The sequence below is a fragment of the Rhineura floridana genome, chromosome 3 (assembly GCF_030035675.1).
Source record: "Rhineura floridana isolate rRhiFlo1 chromosome 3, rRhiFlo1.hap2, whole genome shotgun sequence".
Classification (NCBI taxonomy): Eukaryota; Metazoa; Chordata; class Lepidosauria; order Squamata; family Rhineuridae; genus Rhineura; species Rhineura floridana.
The window spans coordinates 215,276,164-215,303,396 of record NC_084482.1 but is presented as its reverse complement, the minus strand read 5'-3'; the positions used below and the strand labels follow the sequence as shown (position 1 = coordinate 215,303,396).

Sequence of the window (27,233 nt, the reverse complement as noted above, 5' to 3'; positions counted from 1 at the left end):
CAATCACCAAAGGGCTGCCATGCCATTGGGGGATAGGGAAGATTGGCCAGTCACAAAATGTCAACAAGGTAAAACAATGGGATCTTCTCTCCCCACTTCCCCCCAAAAATAAAAAGTAGATTCACTCCATTCAGCTTGTTCTACTGAGCTTCTGAGAGGTAATCAGAAATGGACCCGAGTAAGGTCAAATATGAAATAAATTGGACAAATCTTATGCCTCCTTCCCACTGGGGCATTGTCTTAGCTTGACTAAGGCCTTCTCAGTATTTCTGCTTGTAACACATGACAGACAGAAAAAAAAATCTGCTCTGAAGACAGAAATTCAGTCCTACTTCAGCCATGAGCAAAAGCTTCTTGGCCAAAGTCTTTCTTCCATTCTGCATGTAAAGGAAACAAGGCTTCACATTAGTTAAAGTCTGTCAGAGACTCCTTTATTACAAGCAACTGCAAGGAGAAACGACACAATTTGACAGACTTTCCCCTGACAGTTGAATTCCTTGATGAGCAGTGAGATCTGTCTTCTGAAAGAAGCTCTTTCTACTCTCCAAGCATTAAAATGGTTTCTCTCCCATGTGAACTATTTGATGAGTAGTGAGATCTGTCTTCCAACAGAAGCATTTTCCACACTCCAAGCATTTAAATAGTTTCTCCCTTGTGCAAATTCTTTGCTGAGAAGTGTGATGTGCCTTCTGACAGAAACTCCAAGCATTTAAATGGTTTCTCCCCTGTGAATTCTTTGATGAGCAGTGAGATTTGTCTTCTGAAAGAAGCTCTTTCCGCACTGCAAGCATTGAAATGGTTTCTCCCCTGTGTGAATTCTTTGATGAGCAGTGAGATCTGCCTTCCGACAGAAGCTCTTTCCACATTCCAAGCATTTAAATGGTTTCTCCCCTGTGTGAATTCTTTGGTGAGAAGTGAGATGTGCCTTCCGAAAGAAGCTCTTTCCGCACTCCGGGCAGTTAAATCGTTTCTCCCCTGTGTGAATTCCTTGATGAGCAGTGAGATCTGTCTTCCGAAAGAAGCTCTTTCCACATTCCAAGCAATTAAATGGTTTCTCCCCTGTGTGAATTCTCTGATGAGAAGTGAGATGTGCCTTCCGAAAGAAGCTCTTTCCGCACTCCGAGCATTTAAATCGTTTCTCCCCTGTGTGAATTCCTTGATGAACAGTGAGATCTGTCTTCCGAAAGAAGCTTTTTCCACATTCCAAGCAATTAAATGGTTTCTCCCCTGTGTGAATTCTTTGATGAGAAGTGAGATGTGCCTTCTGACTGAAACTCTTTCCACACTCCAAGCATGTATGTGGCTTCTCCCCTGTGTGAATTCTTTGATGAGTAGTGAGATCCGTCTTCCGAAAGAAGCTCTTTCCGCACTCCAAGCATGTATGTGGCTTCTCCCCTGTGTGAATTCTTTGATGAGCAGTGCGATCTGTCTTCCAACAGAAGCTCTTTCCACATTCGAAGCATTTAAATGGTTTCTCCCCTGTGTGAATTATTTGGTGCCGAGTGAGATCCATCGTCCAAGAAAAGGTCTTTCCACACTCCAAGCATTTATATGGTTTCTCCCCGGTATGAATTCTTTCATGAGAGGTGAGACTTACCTGATGCCTGAAGCTCTTTCCACACTCCAAGCATTTAAATGGTTTCTCCCCGGTGTGAATTCTTTGATGCCGAGTGAGACATATCTTCTGCGTGAAGCTCTTTCCACATTCCAAACATTTAAATGGTTTCTCCCCTGTGTGAATTCTTTGGTGCATAGTGAGACCTCTCTTATGGAAGAAGCTCTTTTCACATTCCAGGCATTTAAATGGTTTCTCCCCTGTCTGAATTCCTTGATGAACAGTGACATTTATCTGCCGATGAGAACTCTTTACACATTCCAAGCATTCAAATGGTTTCTCCCCTGTTTGCTTTTTCCATTGAGTTTTAAGTGTTGATTTGGGATGGAAACCTAACCAACACACACGGCATGTACTTTCTTCTGTTCTATTTTCTATTCTTTCTTGAGTTGCAGTTTGATGGTAGATACTGCTCTGAGAAGATGTGGGTTTAGTTTCAGTTTTCATTCTCTGCTGCTCCCCCTTTATACATGAGTCTCTTTCTGGAAACTCCCCGCGTAGTTCTCCCTGATTCTCGATTTTGCTTTCACAACCTGTTGCAAACAAGAGAGGAAACTGTTAAGATCCTGAAGGAGAAGGGGAGCCTGTGATGTTCCTGTATTAATGTAAATATGGTAAGTGCTGTTTATATAGAAGACATGTGGTAAGTGGAGTGAAAGAGGAGGGGGGAATACATGAGCAGTAGAATGCTGGATGATTGGCTGAGCGTTTGAATGGCTGGGAGTATAAATGGAAGAATGACAGTTGAATCTGGGTGGATGTTAGTTGGTGGATGTGAGAGGAAGAAGGTGTTTGGAGGTAGATGTCAGGAGAGTGTGGAGAAAGAGCGAGTGAGAGTTCGGATTAATAATAAGTCAAGTACCACAGGAATAGATGAAACCGTATGCTCATCTAACATTATAAAAGTAATCTTGTTATTTCTGATCTTTAATAAATACTATTTTGGTTTACCGAAGGCCTGATCCTTGGCTGGGGAATATACAGACCAGAAGGGAGGGCAAGGTAATTACCAAGGCTGAAGGGAAACAGTAACGAATGGTGGCAGCGGCGAAAGGAGGAATAACAACATTTCAAGTATCCAGAGCAACCCAGAGTTATATGTGTAATCTATATAGATACAAAAGGGGTTGGGGACAGCATACGCACGCAGTCACAAAAGTAACCAGATAGAGAGAGACTCAGGCAAAGTCTCTGGGAATATTGGTTACAGGACGTGACTGGTGGTGCTGCCTAGCAGGGGGATCTAGTGAGATCTGTGCTAGAGCGGAGAGAGAAACCATATAAAAGGACAGTCCGGACTGATGGAGTCTCTGGTGGTGCCTAGTGAAAGGCAGCAGCCACGAGCAGGTAGGAACCTGACAGGGAGAGCCAGGGAAGGGCGCCACAGAGCCTCCAATCACTGAACAACCAAACATCATGTTTGCATTCCAGCTTTGAACTCCAACTCTGTCATTCCATGATTCTATGCAGAACAGAAAAATCTTAACTGAGCAGCAGATCTTACCATCCATTTATGAGCCACTGTTAACACTGACAGCCAGTGTTCTATAGACTATTGGATTGGGTCCATGGAGTTCAGCTCCCAGCTGACAAGAGAAATTTAGATCACACATTTCTTCTTTTTTATTTCTTTTTGTGTGGCACTGAATTCCTCATCTTTTTAAGGATATATAAAAAATCCAGGCTTTCTCATTGGTCCAGCCTGGTCTGCATTGATATAGCTTGGGAACATTTTGCCCCCTTCTGGATTTCTGTTATATGGAAAAGAAAACTGTAAACATTTAAAAAAATAAAAATTAGAGAACTCCTGCTAGACCAGAAAAAGGGGGTTTGAGGTAGTAAGATAGAGGAAATGTACAATATGTTCATTATCGTATTTACTATTATCGTCAACTATGCAGACAAGAAGCCTTACCGAAAGAGGTGACAAGTCGACCATTCTCCTCCATGACTTCCCTGTGCAGCGCCCTCTGGTCAGCATCCAGCAGAGCCCACTCCTCCTCCGTGAAACACACAGCCACCTCCTCAAAGGACACGGGACCCTGACAGGAAAGGGAATATTGCTCCTTACAGATAATATTTATGCTGTCGACTACTAAAATCAAGAAGGTCCACCAAGGAAGTGAGGCTGGATACTGTCTGGAAGAAATGAAACCTTCTCGAGTGGCATTCACAACCTCCCTAACAGGTAGCTTTCACAGAAGCAGAAAGAAATCCATTCAGGCCCAGGGAGGTAAACAGAGAGAGAAGCACCCAGGCTGCCCCCAGCCTCTCTCCCCCCCACAGATCCTTCCCCCTACCTGATCCGCTTCCACAGCAGCTGCTTCTTCTCCACCACAAAGAAGAGGTGACCGAGGAGGCCTTGACAGCAGAGTCCCGTCACCTGTGAGAGAGAAACTCAGCGGTGGAGCGCAGTAGCACCTGCTTGCCTCTGAGGTTAAGTGCTGCGTGTCTAAGCACACGCTGGCATGATAAAATACTACATATTTTAGCTGTTCCTACACACCGCAGAAACGGTTGTGTGCAAAGACCACACTGGGCCAGAAATCCAAGTTGTGGTTTATGCCCACAAGTCCTGAAAATACGTTCATTTTCCAACTGTGGAAAAGGCTGGGAACAAGCCTCCTTCCCCCACCCTCCAAGATTCAGAAGAACCATAAAGAATTCCAAAGATTTCTGGCATAATCAACAGAGGGAAAATATGTTCACTGCTGAACTGTGGAAAAGGCTGAGGAAAAGATTCAAAACATATAATCCTCTGAATTTCTGGCTTAATAAGAGGGAGGTCAAGTCAATTCTTACCAAGTGAACTAGCGTGTCTGTCACTCTCCTGAACGTTCCCCCTTTGCAGAGAACATTCTCTGGCCCCTGACGGCGCCTTCGACTCCAGGAAACCAGTGGCCTCTTCTGCAAACAGACCCTTGATCTGAAAGAACAATGAGGATATGGAAGGCAGTGTGAATGGGGCGAAGGATTAGAAAATGCATGGTAGAGGCAAAAGGTTTGGGGGCATTTGGGACATTCCTCCATGGATGATTTCCAGAAAGGTTTTGAAAAGATGTGCCCCTCACAACCTGAGCCCCTTGGAAGTACCTGGATGAAACCCTCTCTCACCTGCTGCTCTGCCTGCTTCTCATCCTCTGCCCAGCTCAGGAGGAAACCTTCGGCCAGGGCAACCGTCTGGGAACTGGTCTCCGCTCCACATTCCCTCACCCAGCTCTCTATCTCTGGTGGAAGGACAGCCAAAAACTGCTCCTGGATCACCAGGTCCAAGATCTCTTTCTTCGTGTGTTGCTCTGGCTTCAGCCACTCACGGCAGAGAGTGTGGAGTTGGTTGCAAACATCTCGGGGTCCTTTGGCCTCCTGGTAGCAGAACTGCCTGAAATGCTGGCACTTCACATCTGAGCTAAGGGTGTCCTCCTTACCCAAGAACTTCTGCACTGTCCTTTCCCAGAATTCCTCAGGGATCCCAGCATGGATGATATATGGACCTCTTTCTGCTTCTGGGCAAGTTGAGTCTTCCATCTTTGATTTCTGTGCTCCAAGAAAGCCTTTGACAGAGTCCAAGAGACTCCTCCCTCTTCTGCCAAATACTGTCCAATTTGAGGGTACTACCAAGTCCTACAAAAGCCAAAACATTGTTAGGTGAGCAGATTATAACACTTTCAGGAGAGGAAGACTTTCCCTGAGGAAATGCGGATGAATCTGGGTAGCATCCAGGTCATCTCTATGATGACCTTTGTCGGGAGAAAGACAGAGGGAGTGTAACCCTGTTGATTCTCCTTGATCTCTCAGCGGCTTTTGATACCATCGACCATGGTATCCTTCTGGACAGGCTTGCAGATTTGGGAGTTGGAGGCACTGCTTGGCAGTGGTTCCGCTCCTATCTAGCAGGTTGTGTCCAGAAAGTAGTGCTTGGGGAGCACTACTTGACGCCCTGGGCGCTCCAGTATGGAGTTCCGCAGGGATCATTTCTGTCCCCCATGCTCTTTAACATCTATATGAAGCCGCTGGGTGCTGTCATCAGGAGTTTTGGAGTGCGTTCGCATCAGTACGCTGATGATACGCAGCTCTACTTCTCCTTTTCATCTTCTTCAGGTGAGGCCGTCAAGGTGCTAAACCTATGCTTGGCCGCGATAATGGACTGGATGAGAGCGAACAAATTGAAGCTCAATCCAGACAAGACTGAGATGCTGTGAGTGAATGGATCCCCTGACCAGATGATGGATGTTCGACCTGTTCTGGATGAGGTTACACTCCCCCTGAAGGAGCAGGTGCGCAGCTTGGGAGTCCTTTTGGACCCGTCCTTGTCACTTGAGGCGCAGGTGGCCTCGGTGGCACGGAGTGCTTTTTACCAACTTAGGCTGGTGGCCCAGCTACGCCCATATCTGGACAGGGAACATCTTACCTCAGTTGTTCATGCTCTGGTAACCTTGAAACTGGACTATTGCAATGCACTATACGTGGGGCTGCCCTTGAAGACGGTTCGGAAACTGCAGCTCGTGCAGAATGCAGCGGCCAGATTGATAACTGGGACCAAGCGGTTGGAGCACATAACACCGATTCTGGCCCGCTTGCACTGGCTGCCTATATGTTTCCGGGCCCAATTCAAAGTGCTGGTTTTGACCTATAAAGCCTTACACGGCACGGGCCCGCAATACCTGATGAAACGTCTCTCCTGATATGAACCTACCCGTACACTGCGCTCAACAGCGAAGGCCCTCCTCCGGGTGCCTACTCATAGAGACACCCGGAAGGCAATTACAAGAAAGAGGGCCTTCTCGGTGGTGGCCCCCAAACTTTGGAACACCCTTCCTGACGAGGTTCGCCTGGCGCCTACACTACTATCCTTTCGGTGCCAGGTGAAAACCTTCCTCTTTGCCCAGGCATTTTAACATTTTTAACATTTTTTAACATTTTTAATATTTTAGTATTTTGTACTCAATGTTCTAACAGACAGTTAAATTGTAATTTGATGACCAGATTGTTTTAAATTGTATTTGCTGTGTTTTTTATTTGATGTACACCGCCCAGAGAGCTTCCTATGGGCGGTATAGAAATGGAATTAAATAAATAAATAAATAAATAAATAAATCTTCGAGAAGAAAAGGCAGCTGAATGCTAAGACACAAAGCAAAGTGAGAAACATGTTGGGGAGTTTCCTTCATGTGAGGTCCACAGATTCAGGTTTTCAGTCTAGCTGAGAGTCAGAAGATGCAACATCCCTCCCAGTGGTCTGTCCCCTACAACTCAGGGGAGCGAACCTGGCTGCTGGATCAGGCCAAAGGCCCACTGAGCGTAGCATCCTCTAATGCCTCTGGGAAGCCCACAACCAGGACGTGGGCCTAGCAGCAACTCTCCCCAACTGTAATTTCCAGCAACTGGTATTCAGAGGCGCCCCTGAGCTGGATGGGGAGCTTCCTATGTCCTAAATCAGCCTTGTCTGTGGGTGTTGTTGTTGTGGCTCATAGGGGGAGCCCTGCAGGTGGATCCAGCCAAAGGCCCATCCAGTCCAGCATCCTGTTCCCCACAGTGGCTAACCAGATGCCCCACTGGGAAGCCTACAGAATTAAATTTACTACTGCCTACATACTTCAGACTGTTTCCAAATTGGGCTCTGGGACTATCCCTTCATTTACGCCATGCTGTTGAATATATTGTCATCAGCATCAGCATCATGTACCCTTCACCAGCGTGTCACCAGGTTGGGCCCTGACTGAGGGACCCTCCTTTGGGATGGGAGGATGGAGCCCTTTCTGTGATCCATGGCACCCCCCGAGACATGAAATGAGCCCCCTGCCTCATCAGTGCATGTTCCCCACGTAATGCATAAGCGTCCCTGCCTGCCATTACCCAAGATGGTGGCAGGGGTGTCCCTAAGGGGTTGATACCCCAGCCGCCATCTTGGGTGATGGAAGCTACGTGTGCATAGCCCGCATGCCTTGCAAACTGACTCCAGAGGTAGGTGGGGTGGGTGGGCCTGTATCAGCCCTGCGCTGCCTGTATCGGGATGGGGTATTGGGGTGAACGGCACAGCCAGTACAGGCAAGCTGGTGCCCAGAGGCTCAGTCATGCTTGGCGCCGGCCTTGGACACAACATCTAGCACAGAGAAATTCAATTGCTACAACTGGCAGAAAAATCATTAAGTCGTCCACCAAGGCCTCCAGAAATTTTCAAGCGGTCTGTGGGGAAAACATACTGGGGACCACCGCTCTAGATCATTTTCTCATAAATGTGCCAGACTTATTGCTTGATTTCATCATTATGGAACCGATGTATGATACTCTGATATGAACAAGAATTTCGGTTTCTGCCCATAAAAGGTCTATACTTCCTTATTAAACGAGGTGGTGCCTTTCTATTGACATAATTGTGGCTGCAGATCCCCCATCAGGTGAATGATTTTTACATATGATTTAATTCCTGGCCCAGATACTTTTTTTTTTACACGATACAATTTTCCTTGATGCAATCATGACAAATCCTCAAGTACATCATTTCTATGTGATATACATTCATTGCCAAATAATGACATGTGTCCATCATACTGAGGTGTCAAAGAGCAGAGAGCAACAGATTCCATTTGTGGTAGATTTGCATTCAGCATCTCCTAACTATCACCGAGCAATCAGGGAGAGCTACCCATTGCTGGCAAACGCTGAACATCTTGCTAGAGCCATCAGCAGGCCTCCTGTGGTAGCATTTCGCCAGCCTCCTAATTTGCACAGACTGTTGGTGAGAGCTCTGCTTAAGCCACCTATCACCAATCCTGGGTTTCATCCTTGTCACTCCAAACGCTGTATCACCTGTGTGTACCTCAGGGCGACAACTACTTTCACAAGCACTGGACAGGCAGGACATATTACATCAAACAGAACATCACCTGCAGGTCCTGCAATATAACCTATGTCATCGAATGCAAAAGACCAGGATGTCATATCCAATACATAGGAAAAACCACAACTGACCTATGCACACGCTTCAGAAACCACAAATCGGCAATCTTAACAAAAAAAGTGGAGCAACCAGTTGCAAACAATTTCAACATTGAGGGTCACAGCCTGTTGGACTTTTCTATAACAGCTATAGAGATGCCAACAGATCCAGCAACACTGACTAAAAGAGAGAACTTTTGGATATATTCTCTGGACACATTGGCACCACATGGCCTGAACCTGGAGGACAGTGTCAGGCTCCTTCCTGTCAGGATCCCACCTCAGGCGCCACCTGCTAGGATCCCACCTGTGGACACCGCCTTGTCACAGTCCCACCTCAGGGTCCTGCTCTCAAAACAGTTCTCTCACCAACTCTAGCAAAGATGTGACAAGATCCCACTGCTAGGCAGCACCACCAGATCTTCCTGTAAAACAATATTGCCTTGAGACTGTGCCTTAGTCTCCTCCTGGCTTATTGCTACTTTGTGTCTGGGTGCACTTGCAGGCCACAACCCCCCTGTATCTTTGTGCCTATAAAGAATACAGCCCTGGGTTGCTCTGGATACCTGATGATGTTACTCTATCTCTTCACCGTTGCCACCATTGATACTGTTTCCCAACCTTGGTATATGCCCTGCCCACTTTTCTGGTCTGTGTAACCAGCCAAGGATCAGGTGTTCTGGTAAACCAAGAAATATTTATTTATATACACAGGGAATAACAAGATTACGTAAAGGTTTAGTCAACAAGCATGTGGTTTCATAAGATGCGTTACTCTTTATGTTTCTTAGTCATCAATCACCTGCCTCACTACCCGCCTAATCCAATCCACCCTCCAACCCTCAGAACCAACCAAAACAACAGAACCAATGCACTCAACTGTCATCCTCTCATTTATACCGTCAGACACTCAGACCCTCAGCCAATCATCATACAACATTCTCCAACATTCCAACCGATGTACTCCCCCCTCTCACTCAGTGTAGATACCACATATACTCTAATAAACCTGCACTTACCATATTTACAGTATTATATATACAGGGACATCACAGACAGTACTACCACTTCTTAGCTTCTGCAAATGAAGCCCCTCTGAGCATTCCATCCTCGAAGCTCTATAACTGCCACTTTGGTAACAGCATTTGTATGTTAGCAGCTAATGAAGGCGGAAGCTGAAACGTTTTGTTGACACAATAAAAACCTGTTTTGTTAATCACAATTACGTTTATATATATATATATATAAACACACACATATATACATATATACATATTTGTATTGTTATGTGCCTTCAAGTCGGCTACAACTTATGGCGACCCTATGAATCAGCGACCTCCAACAGCATCTGTCGTGAACCACTCTGTTCAAATCTTGTAAATTCATAGAGAGCTGGTATAGCACAGTGGGGAGGAGAGCCTGGCTGGGAGTCCAGAGTCTGTGAGTTCAAATCCCTGCTCAGGTCTCCTGGGTGTGAAGAGCCAGCTAAAGATCACCCCCCACAGTGAGTGGCTCAGGGTTACATACCCTGCCACCTGTGCAGCCGTGGACAAGCTGCAGAGTCCCAAGGAACCCAGTTGCCCCCCAGCTGGCAGTTGCAGACAAGGAAGGGGCTGGCTTGTGCAGCTGTGGCAAGCTGAGCAGGCCCTAGCCACCTGGGGAAGACTAGGCTCGGAGGGAGGCAATGGTAAACCCCCTTGGAATACCGCTTACCATGAAATCTCTATTCATAGGGTTGCCATAAGTTGGGATTGACTTAAAGGCAGTCCATTAGATTAGATACACACACAGACACTCATTTCATAGACTAAAAGAAAGACAAAAGAGCATTGCTCTCCACCATCTGCTGTCCGGTACACTTCCTCTGCACATGGAGGTTCCACTCCTCACACAGCGAAGAAGCTGCCTTACTGGGGAAGAGCAAAGTTTCACATGGGGAAGCTTCCTGTTCCCAGCAATGCTGGAGGGGTCCACAAGCTTTGCACCCCACAGGAACTGGAATCTGCACACTTGCACTGCAGAGGTTTTTCCTCCTCCCTCCATATTCCACCTTTTTGTGCCCACTTTCTTAAGACTTTCTTGCAGGGGTGGAGTTGTCTCGGGTGTCAGGGGTCTTAACGTTTTGGGGAGCAGGTTCCCTATGTCTCCAGCACCCTATGAGCCAATCAGCATGAAAGGGGAGTGTGTTGGCCAATTAGAAGAGGCTTCTCATGTGCTTCCTTCTCCTTCCCTGCTGAATGGAGCTAATCAGAGTGAAAGGAGGCGAGTTGTCCAATGAGAAGACTCTTCTCAGTAGCTAACACACTCCCCTTTCATGCTGATTGGTTCCTTGGGACGTCTGTTTTTGTGAGAGAAGGCATTACCAGGGATCTCACTCTCAACCCAGTAGCAAAATACATTAAAGGTCCCTGCACTTCTGAATCTGTGACTAAACTAGTGCTTCCACGTCCTGCTTGAAGAATCTCCCCCTCTGATCCAGGCCCGCCCTCCACAAAAATGCACCAGGATGGAGAGATTGGTATTAGGGGGTGGGAAGGAGGCGAAGCAAAACCACCCCTAAGACCCTCCACCTTCTCAATCGGTGTGACCCCCTTTTCTCCCCACTTTGCTTGCGGACCTCCCCCCCTTCCGCAGGCCCCTCCCCTGCAGCCCTGGGACCCCTTTTCCCCCCAATGCAGAATGGGGAGCTTACCCGATCCCCGATGGGAAAATGCAGCCCCTGGGAAAGAATGAGAGTCTGGCCGCCAGAAGCAACTTTCATGCTTGCAGCGGCTAGGTGGACAAAGACTCTCCCTACCCACCCCCGCTCCCATTTCCCGTCCTCTCTAGGAATCCTCTTCTGCGTCCTTAACCCTTCCGCGGCCAAGCAGCCTCCTCCTCTCTGAAAGGAAGGCGCATTGAAATGCTTCGCCTCCTCCCCGGTGCCTGTTTCCCCCTCGCCTGAGGAAGATGGGACGGCGCTGCTAGCAGAGGGCAGGGCCGGATTAAGCTCTGGAGGGCCCCTAGTCTGATTGGTGTTTGGGGGCCTTCTCCTCTTAGGCAGATCCGCAGAAACAGCCGCAGGAGGGATCGCAGGACAGGAGCTTCTGAGTCGCCCGCCGTCCCGTCCCGGCACTTACCTTTTTCCTCCTTTGCTATCAATCAAGATGGCGGCCGAGGTTGCCGTAAGGGTCTGAATCCTCTGCCACCATCTTGGTTGATGGCATGCATGCAGGGGGATGGTGGGTGGTTCGGAAGCTCTTGCACAGCCCCCAAGAGCTCCGGGCCCCTAGGCTTCAGCCTACAAAGCCTAATGGATAATCCGGCCCTGGCAGAGGGGGGTCGCCTGGTATCCTCCAGATGTGGTTGAGGCTTCACCGCGGGAGGGAGGGGTTCCCTCGGCCTTGGAAAAGGCGCGGTGAGGCAGCTCCTCAAGAAACCAGCCTTGGATGGGATTAACTGTGGACCAGTTGCAAATACGCCCTTCTTGGGGAGGGTGGTGGTGGAGTCTTGGTTGAGCAGGTGCAGGGATGCTAGGATGACCCGGATTGATTATTTAGATCCATTCCAATGTGGGTCGAGGCCCAGCCATGGGACTGAGTCAGCCTTGGCTGCCCTGATAGATGACCTCGACAGAGAGCGGGACAAGGGGAGTGTGGTCTTGGTCCTGCTTCTTGATCCCTCTGTGGCTTTCGATACAGTTGACCATGGTATCCTCCTGCACCGACTCCATGGAATGGGAATTGGGGGCACCGTGCTACGGTGGTTCCAGCCCCACCTACAGGCCCAAGTCCAGAGAGTAGCGTTGGGTGATTATTTTTCACCCCCACTAGAGGTTGTGCTATCGGATGCTGCAGGATACCATCTTACCCCTAATGCTATTCAATATCTGTGAAGCCACTATTCAATATCTGTGAAGCCACTGGGAGCTTGAGTCAGGAGTTTGAGGCCAAGGCTTTACTGATAATTCTAATGTTTTGTAAACTGCTTAGATGTTTTTACATTCAAGTGGAATATAAATCTTGTTAAATAATAGTAAGGATGCCTGCCAAATTTCTGCTGGGAGAGTCTTCTGCAACACAGACACTTCGTTGCTGAAATGAATTTGGGGGATGAGAAGAAGAGCAGGCTTCTCTGCCTCTTCTGTGTCTCCCACTCATATTCTCGGCCAGCTGAAAAGGGGGAATTGGCACAGATATTGTTTGGCGAGGAGATGGAGGCAGTAAAAGGTGGAGATTCATAAAAGGAGGGGCGAGAAGAGAGGCAGAAATGAGGGTAGACACCTCCACGTTCCCTTGCAGCATCTGAGGGCTTCTCCTGCAGTCCAAACCCAGATGTCCATCATATTATGTATGAACAGAGATTGAATGTGTATGAATATACACAGTGCCTTGCAAAAGTAATCAGACCCCTGACCAATGCTCTCATATTGCTGAATTACAAATGGTACAATGTAACTTAATTCTGTATATTTTATTTTGAAACACTGAAACTCAAAATCAATTATTGTAAGGTGACATTGGTTTTATGTTGGGAAATGTTTGTAAGAAACAAAATACTGAAACAAGTTGCTTGCATAATGTGCATAGTGCAAGTGAAAAAAGCACATTATCCTGGGTGTTAAGTTGACAAGCAAAGAATGGTGTCCCTGTGGTGACACCTGAAGCATCAAACTCACACCCCGAAGGTGTTGTTGTTGTTGTTGTAAGGTGTTGTTACGACTTATGGCGACCCTATGAATCAGCGACCTCCAGTAGCATCTGTCATGAACCACCCTGTTCTTGTCTGTGGATTCTTTTATAGAATCAATCCATCTCTTGTTTGGTCTTCCTCTTTTTCTACTCCCTACTGTTTTTCCAACATTATTGTCTTTTCTAGTGAATCATGTCCTCTCCCCCTGAAGGCATGCAGCACCTTTTTGTTCCTTTTCTAATTTATTTAGCAGAATTTGTATACGGCTTAATCACAAAACCCGCTAAATGGTTTACATAAAATATAAAATAAGCATAATTATCAATAAAAGTCAGAAATTAAAAACAAGTTGACATTGAACAAAACTGAAGATATAAATGAAATCAGCATTTATATTTATTGTTATAGGATTGGGGGAGGGTCTGGATGATCACTGGGGTTGCCCTTTCAGCCTCTGATTTTATCTGTAGAGGTGGGTCTGCAGTAGAGAGACCTGCTGAACAGGTCAAGCCCGTTTCTTTGTTCAGTTATTGGGTCTGGATGAAACTGATTAACATATCTAAACACTTGCTTATGAGCACATGCATTGTCAGGGGAACAAATGGCCAATGAGGCCCTCCCCTCCTCCCCTGGCTTGGGTGGGGAGGTGGTGTGTGTGTTACTCTGAGGTGAAGCTGAGAGCTTTAGAGGAGTGTGACCGCTCTCTCTCTCTGTCTGAACCCGAAACCATGTCTTTGGGGGTCTCCCTGGGGAAGCAAGATCTGTTGGACTGATAATGCTGGAAGACCCTCCATCTGATGCCAGGTTGTATACATGTATAAATAAACCATGTGTCCTAAAGACACCACAATCTCCACCGACCTTCATTCTAAGGAAACCAAAGAAGGTAAGTACAGGAATACCTGGTAGTATCTCACCTCTCGGAGACTGTGGTTTGGACATTATGAAACAGAACAGTACAGCAAAGAGACCTGCCTCATGTCAATAGGCAGGGAGTTCCACAGTGTAAGAGCTCTTCCGTCAATCTCCTCTTTCAGCTTCTGGCCAGTTCATTCAATGGCATATACAGATGGGTTAAAAAAAAGGAACTTCCTGGGACTCTCAGCCTTTTTTAAAATCATCAAGTTCCTAGTCCTTTAGGCTTACCAGACCCTTGAATGTGGGCTGACAATGGCTGCGAAATCAGAGATGTGAGAGGGAGGTGTAGGAACTTCAGCCCTCAGAGATGGGGGGGGGTTTCCAGGGGGCCCTAGAGCTCCTTGCCTCTTCTCCAGATTTGCAAATGCCAGAAAAAATATGCAAAATGTCCTCCATAGAGAGGAATGTAGTTTTTTGTGGGGGGAGGGAATACAGAATATTTGCTTTTTAGCCAGACCTGGTTGTTATCTGCAAAGCATGTATCAGGCGTCCTCAGGGAAGACATCCCCAAATGATTTGAAAAAATGGACTGCCTTCAAGTTGATTCCGACTGGTAGGCGACCCTATGAATAGGGTTTTCATGGTAAGTGGTATTCAGAGGGGGTTTACCACTGCCTTCCTCTGAGGCTGAGAGGCAGTGACTGGCCCAAGGTCACACAGTGAGCTTTGTGGCAGTGTGGGGATTTGAACCCTGGTCTCCCAGGTCGTAGTCCAACACCTTAACCACAACGCCACACCAAACCACATCCCCAAATGATCAGGCAATAATGAAGAACAAAATATTTTTGCTATATATTATATGAAAAGCACCTAAAATGTACTCAAGAGCACACACAGAAAATCACAAGACCTTGAATGAGAAAATCCCCCTCCTTCTACCAGATCTCATTTGCCTGGGAGTTGTTCACCAATATCTGATCAGATTCTCAAATCTTCCCTCCTGAAATTCCAATGAACCAACACAGGAGTGATGACAAGGAAAAGGGCCCTTTCAGTTGTGGCTCCCAGCTTGTGGAGAACTGCACTTTTGAATGGGAGCCAGGGTCTTCGACCCCCTTACCTTTTGGGGAGCATGTCCCAGCCAGGTCCCTATGTGTCCAGTGACCTACGAGCCGATTGGCTTGAAAGAGGTGTGTGTTAGCCACTGAGAAGTCTTCTAATGTGCTTCCTTGTATTTTCCTGCTGTTTGGAGCCAATCAGAATGAAAGGAGGCGAGTCAGCTGCTGAGAAGACTCTTCTCAGTAGCTAACATGCTCCCCTTTCATGCTGCTTTGCTTCTAGGGACATCTATTGCGAGAGAAGGCATGCATGGGAAAGACTGAGGGGTGGGGAGATGATGCAGAGCAAGCAAGCATGCGAGGGGTGGTGGCTGTGAGGGGCTATAGCATGACTATCATAAAGAGACTGTGCACTTCTGAACTACTGCCCGTTTGTGTCCAACTGCCCCCAAATTGCCCAACGTGCAGTGCCCCAAGCAGGCAGCTCCCATTTAGAAGCCCCAGCAACGCCCCTGGCCACCACTTGCCAGGCTGCTGACTTGTGGAGAACGGGAAAGACCACGATCCCTGCTGCACCTCCCCTTCCTAGATAAGTCCTCTATAGAAGGGGTTCCACAGCATGTCCACGTGAAAGACCCATCTTGATTTTTCAGTGTATTTTTAATCCTGCTTTTATTTCTTGTGTTGTATTTTGTTACATCAATGCAATAAAATACAGTATGAGAAATAATGGATGCAATAGAAATACAATTAAAAATCACACAGCAAGCTGGCACAGTGCAGGCAGATCAATTAAGTGGCCCTCCAAGACCATCAGCAATTTTCAAGGGATCCATGGGGGGAAAGGTTTGCTCTATGGCTAACCGTCTATACTTTGGGGCTGGTTGTGCCTGAATTGCCTCCGTTTATCTCCTCTGTAAACTGGAATTCTCTTAGGGAGGTTGCACAAATGAGGACATAAACATAAACACTGGAGGCCTTCAAGAGGCAGCTGGACAGCCTCCCATCACATACACTTTTAAGCTGGATTCCTGCCTTGAGCAGGGGGTTGGACTCAATGGTCTTACAGGCCCCTTCCAACTCCTCTATGAAAAACATTTGTTGACAAATGGTAGTTCCTTGGATGGAAAACACACAATAGAGCTTGCAGTAACACATGTTGACTTCTGCACCGGGTTCTTTGGGGGGCAGGGACCCTTGCTCCCTTGGGATGCTGATCTGTGAACTCTAATGGGGGTCCCCTTCGCATCCACACCAGATTTTTAGGTTGTCTTCCACAGCTGTGCTGGAGAATGCATTAACTGTTTCAGTGTAAAACAACAGTTTTTAACAGGGTGTTTGTGTTTTTTTAAAGGAGGGACATATTTTGTTTTCAATTTCTGCTTAACTCATCATCTGGCTGACTTTTTCTGCTAAAAGATTTCAGTGGGGATTCTGTTTTCTAGAAGCAATTAAGGTGCAACAGAAATATTTTAATCTTTGTTCTCAGAATGCTGAGACTAGGTTCCTCTTTCTGGCAGAAGAACTCTGTTCATACACAGAGATATGTCAGCTTGTCATGACCTGGAGAGGAAAGCCTATTTGCAAGTAGCTGTTGCAGAATTTCATTGGCTCTCACCATGTGGTTTTACGGAGATAAATATCTGCAAAGGAGAGCTGTCTCTAAGGGAACGCTGGGCTCTGTGGGAAGGAAGGACAGGTTAGAAATGTTATTCCTCACCTCGGCTGTCAAGCGTTGTGGACACTCATCCTCTAAGGTCCAGGGGCACAGTCCTCCCAAGGAAAATATTAAGCAATTTTAAAAAAATCTCCCTGAAATCTCAAAGCCACACATTCTTTTTGTTCCGTACACACACCCACACCTGCCTGCTTTCTTCCAGGGAACAGGTGCATGTAGTGAAAGCTAGCAGACCCGGGGTTTTTTTTTTAAAGCAGGACTCGCTGTGATCCCGTCTGGAGGTCGAAGCGATCAGCGCAACTTCAGAATTTGAAAGGAGGTCCGCGGGGAGGATTGGCACTGATCCTTTCAATCTCAGAATCAAAGACTTCCAATCCTCCCTGCAGCCTCTTTCCAGGCTCTGCAACCTCAGCTTGAAAGGGGTGAGCCGCAGGGAGACTTGCAAACCCCACCCTGTAGTGATCCTTTTGTGAGTTTTAAAGGATTGGCACGAGGCACGTTTTGCAAGTGCAAGGGGTTGATGGGTGGGGCATCATATGATTGACAGACGGGTTGCCCTGCCACCTGTCAAGGTTGGCTGCCGGGTGGGGCCAGACAAAGACCTTGACCCTGGAGCCAATAAGGCTTCCCAGCCCTGTGCCAGGGAGCGGTTGGGGAAGGGGCCTGATGGGCAGGGAAGGAGCCAGCCCTACCATTGGGCAGACAGCGGACCCTGGGTGTCAGGAAAAGGCAGCCACTGTTTGGGCACCTCATGTATGATAATTATTATTTTCCTGCCCAGGAGGCAAACAGGCACTTGTGGGATTTTCTGAATTGGGGAGGTGTCAAAATGTTTTGTTGAGCCTTGGATACTCTGCACCAAGGAGGGAAGCTACATTTCCTCCTCCGTCTCGGTCTGCAAAATCTTCAGTGTCAGCTTTGCTGAAGGAGGTTATTTATTTATTTACTAAATTTATGTTGTGCCCTTCCTTCCAGAAGGAGCTCAGGGGGGCAAAGAAAAACAGTAAAAACACTCTAAACAAAAATATTTTAAAACGTATTAAAACAAAGTATCTAAAACATTTTAAAATAAAACATCTTTAAAAACACCTTTTAAAAAAGCTTTAAAAACATCTTAAAAAGTAATTCCAAAGGTTGTTGGTAATATAAGCTTTCGCTAAGACATAGAAATGAAAACGGAGTCTGTACCTATTCAACGAAATAGGGAGAGAATCTAAACCTTCCCATTCTTTTTCCAGTCATGGAATATCGATCGTAGGGATTCTCCCACCTTTTTGGGGTCTGTAAGCACCTACAGAATTTACGGAAAGTGTTGTGGATGCCACCATAAGAGGTTTTTTTGCGGGGGATGACCAATCACCAAAGGGCTGCCATGCCATTGGGGGATAGGGAAGATTGGCCAGTCACAAAATGTCAACAAGGTAAAACAATGGGATCTTCTCTCCCCACTTCCCCCCAAAAATAAAAAGTAGATTCACTCCATTCAGCTTGTTCTACTGAGCTTCTGAGAGGTAATCAGAAATGGACCCGAGTAAGGTCAAATATGAAATAAATTGGACAAATCTTATGCCTCCTTCCCACTGGGGCATTGTCTTAGCTCAACTAAGGCCTTCTCAGTATTTCTGCTTGTAACACATGACAGACAAGAAAAAAAAATCTGCTCTGAAGACAGAAATTCAGTCCTACTTCAGCCATGAGCAAAAGCTTCTTGGCCAAAGTCTTTCTTCCATTCTGCATGTAAAGGAAACAAGGCTTCACTTTAGTTAAAGTCTGTCAGAGACTCCTTTATTACAAGCAACTGCAAGGAGAAATGACACAATTTGACAGACTTTCCCCTGACAGTTGAATTCCTTGATGAAGCTCTTTCTACACTCCAAGCATTTAAATGGTTTTGCCCCCATGTGAACTTTGATGAGTAGTGAGATCTGCCTTCCAACAAGCATTTAAATGGTTTCTTCCATGTGAATTCTGTGATGAGCAGTGAGATTTGTATGCCGATAGAAGCCCTTTCCGCGCTCCAAGCATCTAAATTTTTTCTCCTATTTGAATTCCTTGATAGGCAGTGAGATCTGTCTTTCAAAAGAAGCTCTTTCCATGCTCCAAGCATTTAAATGATTTCTCCCCCATGTGAACTCTTTGATGAGTAGTGAGATCTGTCTTCCGACAGAAACATATTCCTCATTCCAAGCATTTAAATGGTTTCTCCCGTGTGAATTCTGTGATGAGCAGTGAGATTTGTATTCTGAAAGAAGCTCCTTCTGCACTCCAAGCATTTAAATGGTTTCTCCCATGTGAATTCTTTGCTGAGAAGTGTGATGTGCCTTCTGACAGAAACTCCAAGCATTTAAATGGTTTCTCCCGTGTGAATTCTTTGATGAGCAGTGAGATTAGTCTTCCGAAAGAAGCTCTTTCCGCACTGCAAGCATTGAAATGGTTTCTCCCCTGTGTGAGTTCTTTGATGAGCAGTGAGATCTGCCTTCCGACAGAAGCTCTTTCCACATTCCAAGCATTTAAACGGTTTCTCCCCTGTGTGAACTCTTTGATGAGCAGTTAGATTTGTCTTCCGAAAGAAGCTCTTTCTGCACTCCGAACATTTAAATCGTTTCTCCCCTGTGTGAATTCCTTGATGAGCAGTGAGATCTGTCTTCCGAAAGAAGCTCTTTCCACACTCCATGCATTTAAATGGTTTCTCCCCTGTGTGAATTCTTTGATGAGAAGTGAGATGTGCCTTCTGACAGAAACTCTTTCCACATTCCAAGCATCTATGCGGTTTCTCCCCTGTGTGAATTCTTTGATGAGTAGTGAGATCCGTCTTCCGAAAGAAGCTCTTTCCGCACTCCAAGCATTTAAATGGTTTCTCCCCTGTGTGAATTCTTTGATGAGCAGTGCGATCTGTCTTCCGACAGAAGCTCTTTCCACATTCCAAGCATTTAAATGGTTTCTCCCCTGTGTGAATTATTTGGTGCCGAGTGAGATCCATTGTCCAAGAAAAGGTCTTTCCACACTCCGAACATTTATATGGTTTCTCCCCTGTATGAATTCTTTGATGAGAAGTGAGATTTGTCTTGTGACAGAAACTCTTTCCACACTCCAAGCATTTAAATGGTTTCTCCCCTGTGTGAATTCTTTCATGAACAGTGAGATTTGTCTTCCGAAAGAAGCTCTTTCCACATTCCAAGCATTTAAATGTTTTCTCTCCTGTGTGAATTATTTGGTGAGTAGTGAGATCTGTCTTCCAAGAGAAGGTCTTTCCACACTCCAAGCATTTATATGGTTTCTCCCCTGTATGAATTCTTTGATGAGAAGAAAGATTTTTCTTGTGACAGACAATCTTTCCACACTCCAAGCATTTAAATGGTTTCTCCCCTGTCTGAATTCTTTGATGAACAGTGACATTTATCTGCCGATGAAATCTCTTTACACATTCAAAGCATTCATATGATTTCTCCCCTGTTTGCTTTTTCCATTGAGTTTTAAGTGTTGCTGTAGGATGGAAACCTAACCAACACACATGGCATGTACTTTCTTCTGTTCTATTTTCTATTCTTTCTTGAACTGCAATTTGATGGTAGATACTGCCCTGAGAAGATGTGGGTTTATTTTCAGTTTTCATTCTCTGCTGCTCCCCCTTTATACAAGAGTCTCTTTCTGGAAACTCCCCATGTAGTTCTCCCTGATCCTCAGTTTTACTTTTACAACCTGTTGCAAAGGAGAGAGGAAACAGTTAAGAGTCTGAGGGAGAAGGGGAGCCTCAAATGACTGAACAACCAAACATAATGTTTGGATTTCAGCTTTGAGCAGGGTGTTGGACTCGATGGCCTTATAGGCCCTGTACAACTTTACCATTCTATGAATCAACGAAGAACAGAAAATCTTAACTGAGCGGCAGATCTTACATTTATGAGCCACTGTTGAAACTGACAGCCAATGTTCTATAGACTATTGGATTGGGTCCACAGAGTTCAGTTCAGGCTGAAAGGAGAAATTTCGATCACACACTTATTCTTTATTTCTTTTTGTGTGACGCTAAAACCCTGATTTTTTAAATGATATATAAAGAATTCAATCTTTCTCGTTAGTCCAAGATTTTTATAAATCTAGTCTGGTCTGCATGGATATAGTGTGGAAAACTTTTCCCCCCTTGTTGATTTCTGTTAAATGGAAAACCAAACTGTGAACATTTCAAACAAAAATAAGATAAAAAATCCTGCTAGACCAGAAGAAAGGGGTTTGAGGTAGTAAAATAGAGGAAATATACAAAAATGTTTGTTATTATATCTTCTATTATTGTCAACAATGCAGACAAGGAGCCTTACTGAAAGAGGTGACAATCTGACCATTCTCCTCCATGACTTCCCTGTGCAGAGCCCTCTGGTCAGCATCCAACAGAGCCCACTCCTCCTCTGTGAAATATACAGCCACCTCCTCAAAGGACACCGGACCCTGAGAGGAAAGGAAATATTGCTCCTTACAGATAATGTAAATATTATCGACTACGAAAATCAAGAAGGTTCATCATGGAAGTGAGGCTGGATACTGTCTGGAAGAAATGAAACCTTCTCGAGTGGCATTCACAACCTCCCTAATAGGTAGCTTTGACAGAAGCAAAAAGAAATGCATTCAGGCCCAGGGAGGTAAACAGAGAGAGAAGCACCCAGGCTGCCCCCAGCCTCTCTCCCCCCCACAGATCCTTCCCCCTACCTGATCCGCTTCCACAGCAGCTGCTTCTTCTCCACCACAAAGAAGAGGTGACCGAGGAGGCCTTGACAGCAGAGTCCCGTCACCTGTGAGAGAGAAACTCAGCGGTGGAGGGCAGTAGCACCTGCTTGCCTCTGAGGTTAAGTGCTGCGTGTCTAAGCACACGCTGGCATGATAAAATACTACATATTTTGGCTGTTCCTACACACTGTAGAAACTGTTGTGTGCAAAGACCATACTGGGCCACAAATCCAAGTAGTGGTTTATGCCCACAAGTCCTGAAAATACATTCATTTTGCAACTGTGGAATAGGCTGGGAACAAGACTCCTTCCCCCACCCTCCAAGATTCAGAAGAACCATAAAGAATTCCAAAGATTTCTGGCATTATCAACAGAGGGAAAATATGTTCACTGTTGAACTGTGGAAAAGGCTGAGGATATCAAATTAGCAAATGCCAGAATAACGGGACAATTAAAAAGGTTTTTTTATACTCGTGGCAGTCAGTTAATTCCCCCGATGATAAAAATCTTTATTGCTAAAGCTCTACCCAAATTATTATATGGGGCAGAAATTTGGGGCTATGCCCTTAAGCCAACCTTAGAACCCCTTCAAAATTTATTTTTAAAACAAATTTTGGGCCTTCCCCGAGGAACGCCTTCTGCCCATGTAAGGGCTGAAACGGGGCTTTACCCATTGTCAGCAAAAATGGATTGGGCGACATTGAGGTTTTGGAGAAAAATTATACATCTTGATGAATCTTCAATCGTTAGATCATGCTGGCAAGAACAAATACAATCCGGAGGATGGGCCCAAATTACACTAACATTAATCAATTCTTATAATCTTTCTCCCAGTGATCTTCTAACACTTTCCCCAAAGGATTTGAGCAATTGGATTTTTAATTTTCACGAGGTACAAGATAGGCTTTACATAGTAACATCTCCTTTCTCGAGATGGTTCCCTTCCTTCAAACCAAATCATGTAATCGCTTCCTATTTTACCATTCTCACTAACCCGAAGTTACGGAAAGTTTACACTGAAATCAGATTTCAAACTATGAAAACAGCTCTCTTGGAGGGCAGATATAATGGGGTGCCGAGAACTGAACGCTACTGCATTTGTGGAAACAAGGAGATTGAAGATCTTGGCCATTATATTCTAAAATGCTCTTTATATAATGCTCCCAGACAAAAATTCTTATCACCCTTTATTAATCCTCAAGTTGATCTTCCTCCTGATACCATAATAGCCGACTTGTTGGCAGATAATTATAATACAGTTACTATGGCGGTAGCCAACTTTGCTCTCGCGGCTAAACACATTAGAGCTCTTCATGGTAAGACCCATCAACAATGATCCTTACACTGTTTTACAGTTTAGGCTAGTTAATACAACTGTATTTTAGATTATATTGTCTATTTTTAGTATTCTATTCTATTCTATTCTATTCTATTCTATTCTCTGGAAACCTGTTGTGCTATGGCCTATGGCTAAATGCAAATAAAATTGTTGTTGTTGAAAAGGCTGAGGAAAAGATTCAGAACATATAATCCTCTGAATTTCTGGCTTAATAAGAGGGAGATCAAGTCAATTCTTACCAAGTGAACTGGCATGTCTGTCACTCTCCTGAACGTTCCCCCTTTGCAGAGAACATTCTCTGGCCCCTGACGGCGCCTTCGACTCCAGGAAATCAGTGGCCTCTTCTGCAAACAGACCGATGATCTGAAAGGACAATGAGGATGTTGAAGGCAGTGAATGGGGAGATGGAATAGAAAATGAATGATTGAAGCAAAAGACCTTGGGGCATTGGGACATTCCTCCGTGGATGATTTCCAGAATGGTTTGGACAAGATCTCCCCCCTCACAACCTAAGTCCTGGGAAGTACCTGGATGAAACTCTCTCACCTGATTCTCTGCCTGCTTCTTGTCCTCTGCCCGGCTCAGGAGGAAACCTTCTGCCAGGGCCACCGCCTGGGAAGTGGTCTCCGCTCCACATTCCCTCACCCAGTTCTCCATCTCTGGTGGAAGGACAGCCAAGAACTGCTCCAGGATCACCAGGTCCAGGATCTCATTCTTTGTGTGTCGCTCTGGCTTCAGCCACTGACAGCACAGATTGTGGAGTTGGCTGCAAACTTCTCGGGGTCCTTTGGCCTCCTGGTAGCAGAACTGTCTGAAATGCTGTTGCTGCACATCTGAGTTGAGGGTGTCATTCTTAACCAGGAACATCTGCGCTGTTCTTTCCCAGAATTCCCCAGGGCTCCCAGCATGAATGATATATGGACCTCTTTCTGCTTCTGGGCAAGGTGAGTGTTCCATCTTTGCTTTCTGTGCTTCAAGGTAGCCTCCGACAGGGCCCAAGAGACTCCTCCCTCTTCTGGCAAAGGCTGTCCTAATTGGGGGTACTACCAAGTCCTACAAAAGCCAAAAGCCAAAAGCAGATTATAACACTTTCAGGAGAGGAAGACGTTCCCTGAGGAAATGCGGATGAATCTGGGTAGCAACCAGGTCATCTTCGAGAAGAAAAGGCAGCTGAATGCTAAGACACAAAGCAAAGTGAGAAACGTGTTGGGGAGTTTCCTTCATGTGAGGTCCACAGATTCAGGTTTTCAGTCTAGCTGAGAGTCAGGAGATGCAACAGCCCTCCCAGTGGTCTGTCCCCCACAACTCAGGGGAGCGTAGGAAGACCCTGGCTGCTGGATCAGGCCAAAGGCCCACTGAGTGCAGCATCCCACATAAGAACATAAGAAGAGCCTGCTGGATCAGGCCAGTGGCCCATCTAGTCCAGCATCCTGTTCTCACAGTGGCCAACCAGGTGCCTGGGGGAAGCCCGCAAGCAGGACCCGAGTGCAAGAACACTCTCCCCTCCTGAGGCTTCCGGCAACTGGTTTTCAGAAGCATGCTGCCTCTGACTAGGGTGGCAGAGCACAGCCATCATGGCTAGTAGCCATTGATAGCCCTGTCCTCCATGAATTTGTCTAATCTTCTTTTAAAGCCATCCAAGCTGGTGGCCATTACTGCATCTTGTGGGAGCAAATTCCATAGTTTAACTATGCGCTGAGTAAAGAAGTACTTCCTTTTGTCTGTCCTGAATCTTCCAACATTCAGCTTCTTTGAATGTCCACGAGTTCTAGTATTATGAGACAGGGAGAAGAACTTTTCTCTATCCACTTTCTCAATGCCATGCATAATTTTATACACTTCTATCATGTCTCCTCTGACCCGCCTTTTCTCTAAACTAAAAAGCCCCAAATGCTGCAACCTTTCCTCATAAGGGAGTCGCTCCATCCCCTTGATCATTCTGGTTGCCCTCTTCTGAACCTTTTCCAACTCTATAATATCCTTTTTGAGATGAGGCGACCAGAACTGTACACAGTATTCCAAATGCGGCCGCACCATAGATTTATACAACGGCATTATGATATCGGCTGTTTTATTTTCAATACCTTTCCTAATGATTCCTAGCATGGAATTTGCCTTTTTCACAGCTGCCGCACACTGGGTCGACATTTTCATCGTGCTGTCCACTACAACCCCAAGGTCTCTCTCCTGGTCGGTCACCGCCAGTTCAGACCCCATGAGCGTATATGTGAAATGAAGATTTTTTGCTCCAATATGCATAATTTTACACTTGTTTATATTGAATTGCATTTGCCATTTTTCCACCCATTCACTCAGTTTGGAGAGGTCTTTTTGGAGCTCTTCGCAATCCCTTTTTGTTTTAACAACCCTGAACAATTTAGTGTCGTCAGCAAACTTGGCCACTTCACTGCTCACTCCTAATTCTAGGTCATTAATGCACAAGTTGAAAAGTACAGGTCCCAATACCGATCCTTGAGGGACTCCACTTTCTACAGCCCTCCATTGGGAGAACTGTCTGTTTATTCCTACTCTCTGCTTTCTGCTTCTTAACCAATTCCTTATCCACAAGAGGACCTCTCCTCTAATGCCTCTGGGAAGCTCACAAGCAGTTTGCTATCTACAAACCTAAGACTTTTTCCAGATTTGGCTCTGGGACTATCCTTTCTAAATAACTGCACAGTAATATTTTTGGATCACTTAGTAGTAAGGAAATGATGTTATCATGTGGCTAACCAAACCGCAAACAGACAATCTCATGAGTCCTGTCACATCTCCAGCATTTACTCCATGCTGTTTTGTACCACCCTTCACCAGCAGATCCCAATAATATAAAACAGTTTATATCTTTGAGAGTCTATATAGCCTATATAGGGTCAAGCACCACTGATACTGAACCTTAAATCTACTGCTATTGTTTGTGGTGGTATTTTGGCTCAAATCCATTCTCATTCTCCCAGAGCCATACCTTGCTGAATATCTCTAGACCAGGGGTTCCCAAACTGTGCTCTGCGAGGTTCATTCATTCTGTAAAACTACAATTAAAAAACATACAGCCAGGCCCTGCCTGAGGGCCTTTGGAGTAGGAGGGTGGAGCCCGTTCTGCAACCCACAGCAGCATCAGCTCATCAGGTACTGCAGATCGCCGGGTGGGAGCTTCCAGGCACCCTCACCCAATACAGGCAGCCCGGGTTGAAATACGCCTACCAGTGCACGTTCCCCACGCAAGGCATGAACGTGCCTGCCTGCCATCACCCAAGATGGTGGCGGGGATGTCCCTAAGGCGCTGATGCCCCGCCACCATCTTGGGTGATGGCAGGTGTTTGTGCCCTGCACGCAGGGTGTGCAGACTGATGCCAGAGGTAGCTGGGGTGGGTGGGCCTATATCAGCCCTGCTGTATCAGGATGGGTGTTGGAGAGGAATGGCCAGCAAGGGTAGGCTGGTGCCCAGAGCCTCAGTCACACTTGGCGTCTGCCATGCACACAACATCTAGCACAAAGTGGTCCACCAAGACCTGCAGAAATTTTCAAGGAGGGAAAAAACTTTGGGGACCACCGCTCTAGATCATTTGCTCATAAATGTGTCAGGCTTATTGCTTGATTTCATCATTATGGAACCAATATATTATACTCTGGTATAAACAAAATTTTTGGTTTCTGCCTTTAAAAGTCCTTATGTCCTTATTAAACAAGCTGGTGGCTCACTTATTTGAAAATATTGATATGACTGTGGCTGCAGATTCCCTATCAAGTCAATAATTTTGACATACAATTTAATTCCCTGCCCAGATACTTTTCCTTGATGCAAGTACATCGTTTCTATGTGACATATACATTCACTGCAAACTAATGATGTGTGTGTTGGTGACACACGCACAGAAACAAACACACACGACACTCATTTCACTCATCTCACTCTCTACCCAGTAGCAAAATTGGTGGTGGCTGTGACTAACATGAAGGGACTCTGCACTTCTGAATCTGCCACTACACTACGGCACCTCCTGCTTGAAAAGTCTCCCCCCTCTGATCCGGGCCCGCCCTCCACAAAAATGCACCAGAGGGGAAAGGTTGGTATTAGGGGGTGGGAAGGAGGCGAGCGCAAAACCACCCCAAGACCCTCCACCTTCTCAGTCGGGAGCTGTGACCCCCTTTTCTCCCCACTTTGCTGGCGGACCTCCCCCCCTTCCGCAGGCCCCTCCCCTGCAGCCCTGGGACCCCTTTCCCCCCAATGCAGAATGGGGAGCTCACCCGATCTCCGATGGGAAAATGCAGCCCCTGCGAAAGAAGAATCGGAGTCCGGCTGGTCCCGCCCCCAGCGGAGAAGGCGGCGGTGGCGGTTGGATGACAAAGACGCTCCTC

The 27,233-nt window shown here is 46.1% G+C and overlaps 1 protein-coding gene across 1 annotated transcript; it reads right to left on the bottom strand.

Moving 5' to 3' along the window:
• Window positions 1-409: 409 nt before the first annotated feature.
• LOC133378958 (uncharacterized) lies at window positions 410-27,233 on the bottom strand. The gene is made up of 12 exons (XM_061613570.1): window positions 27,123-27,233; window positions 23,421-23,927; window positions 23,114-23,237; window positions 21,518-21,600; window positions 21,133-21,259; window positions 19,169-20,515; window positions 11,244-11,665; window positions 4,730-5,236; window positions 4,418-4,541; window positions 3,916-3,998; window positions 3,531-3,657; window positions 410-2,148 (listed from the first exon to the last, which is right to left on the bottom strand). The coding sequence occupies exons 2-12, from the start codon at window positions 23,829-23,831 to the stop codon at window positions 710-712; spliced, it is 4,794 nt and encodes a 1,597-aa protein (XP_061469554.1). The 5' UTR covers window positions 23,832-23,927; window positions 27,123-27,233; the 3' UTR covers window positions 410-709.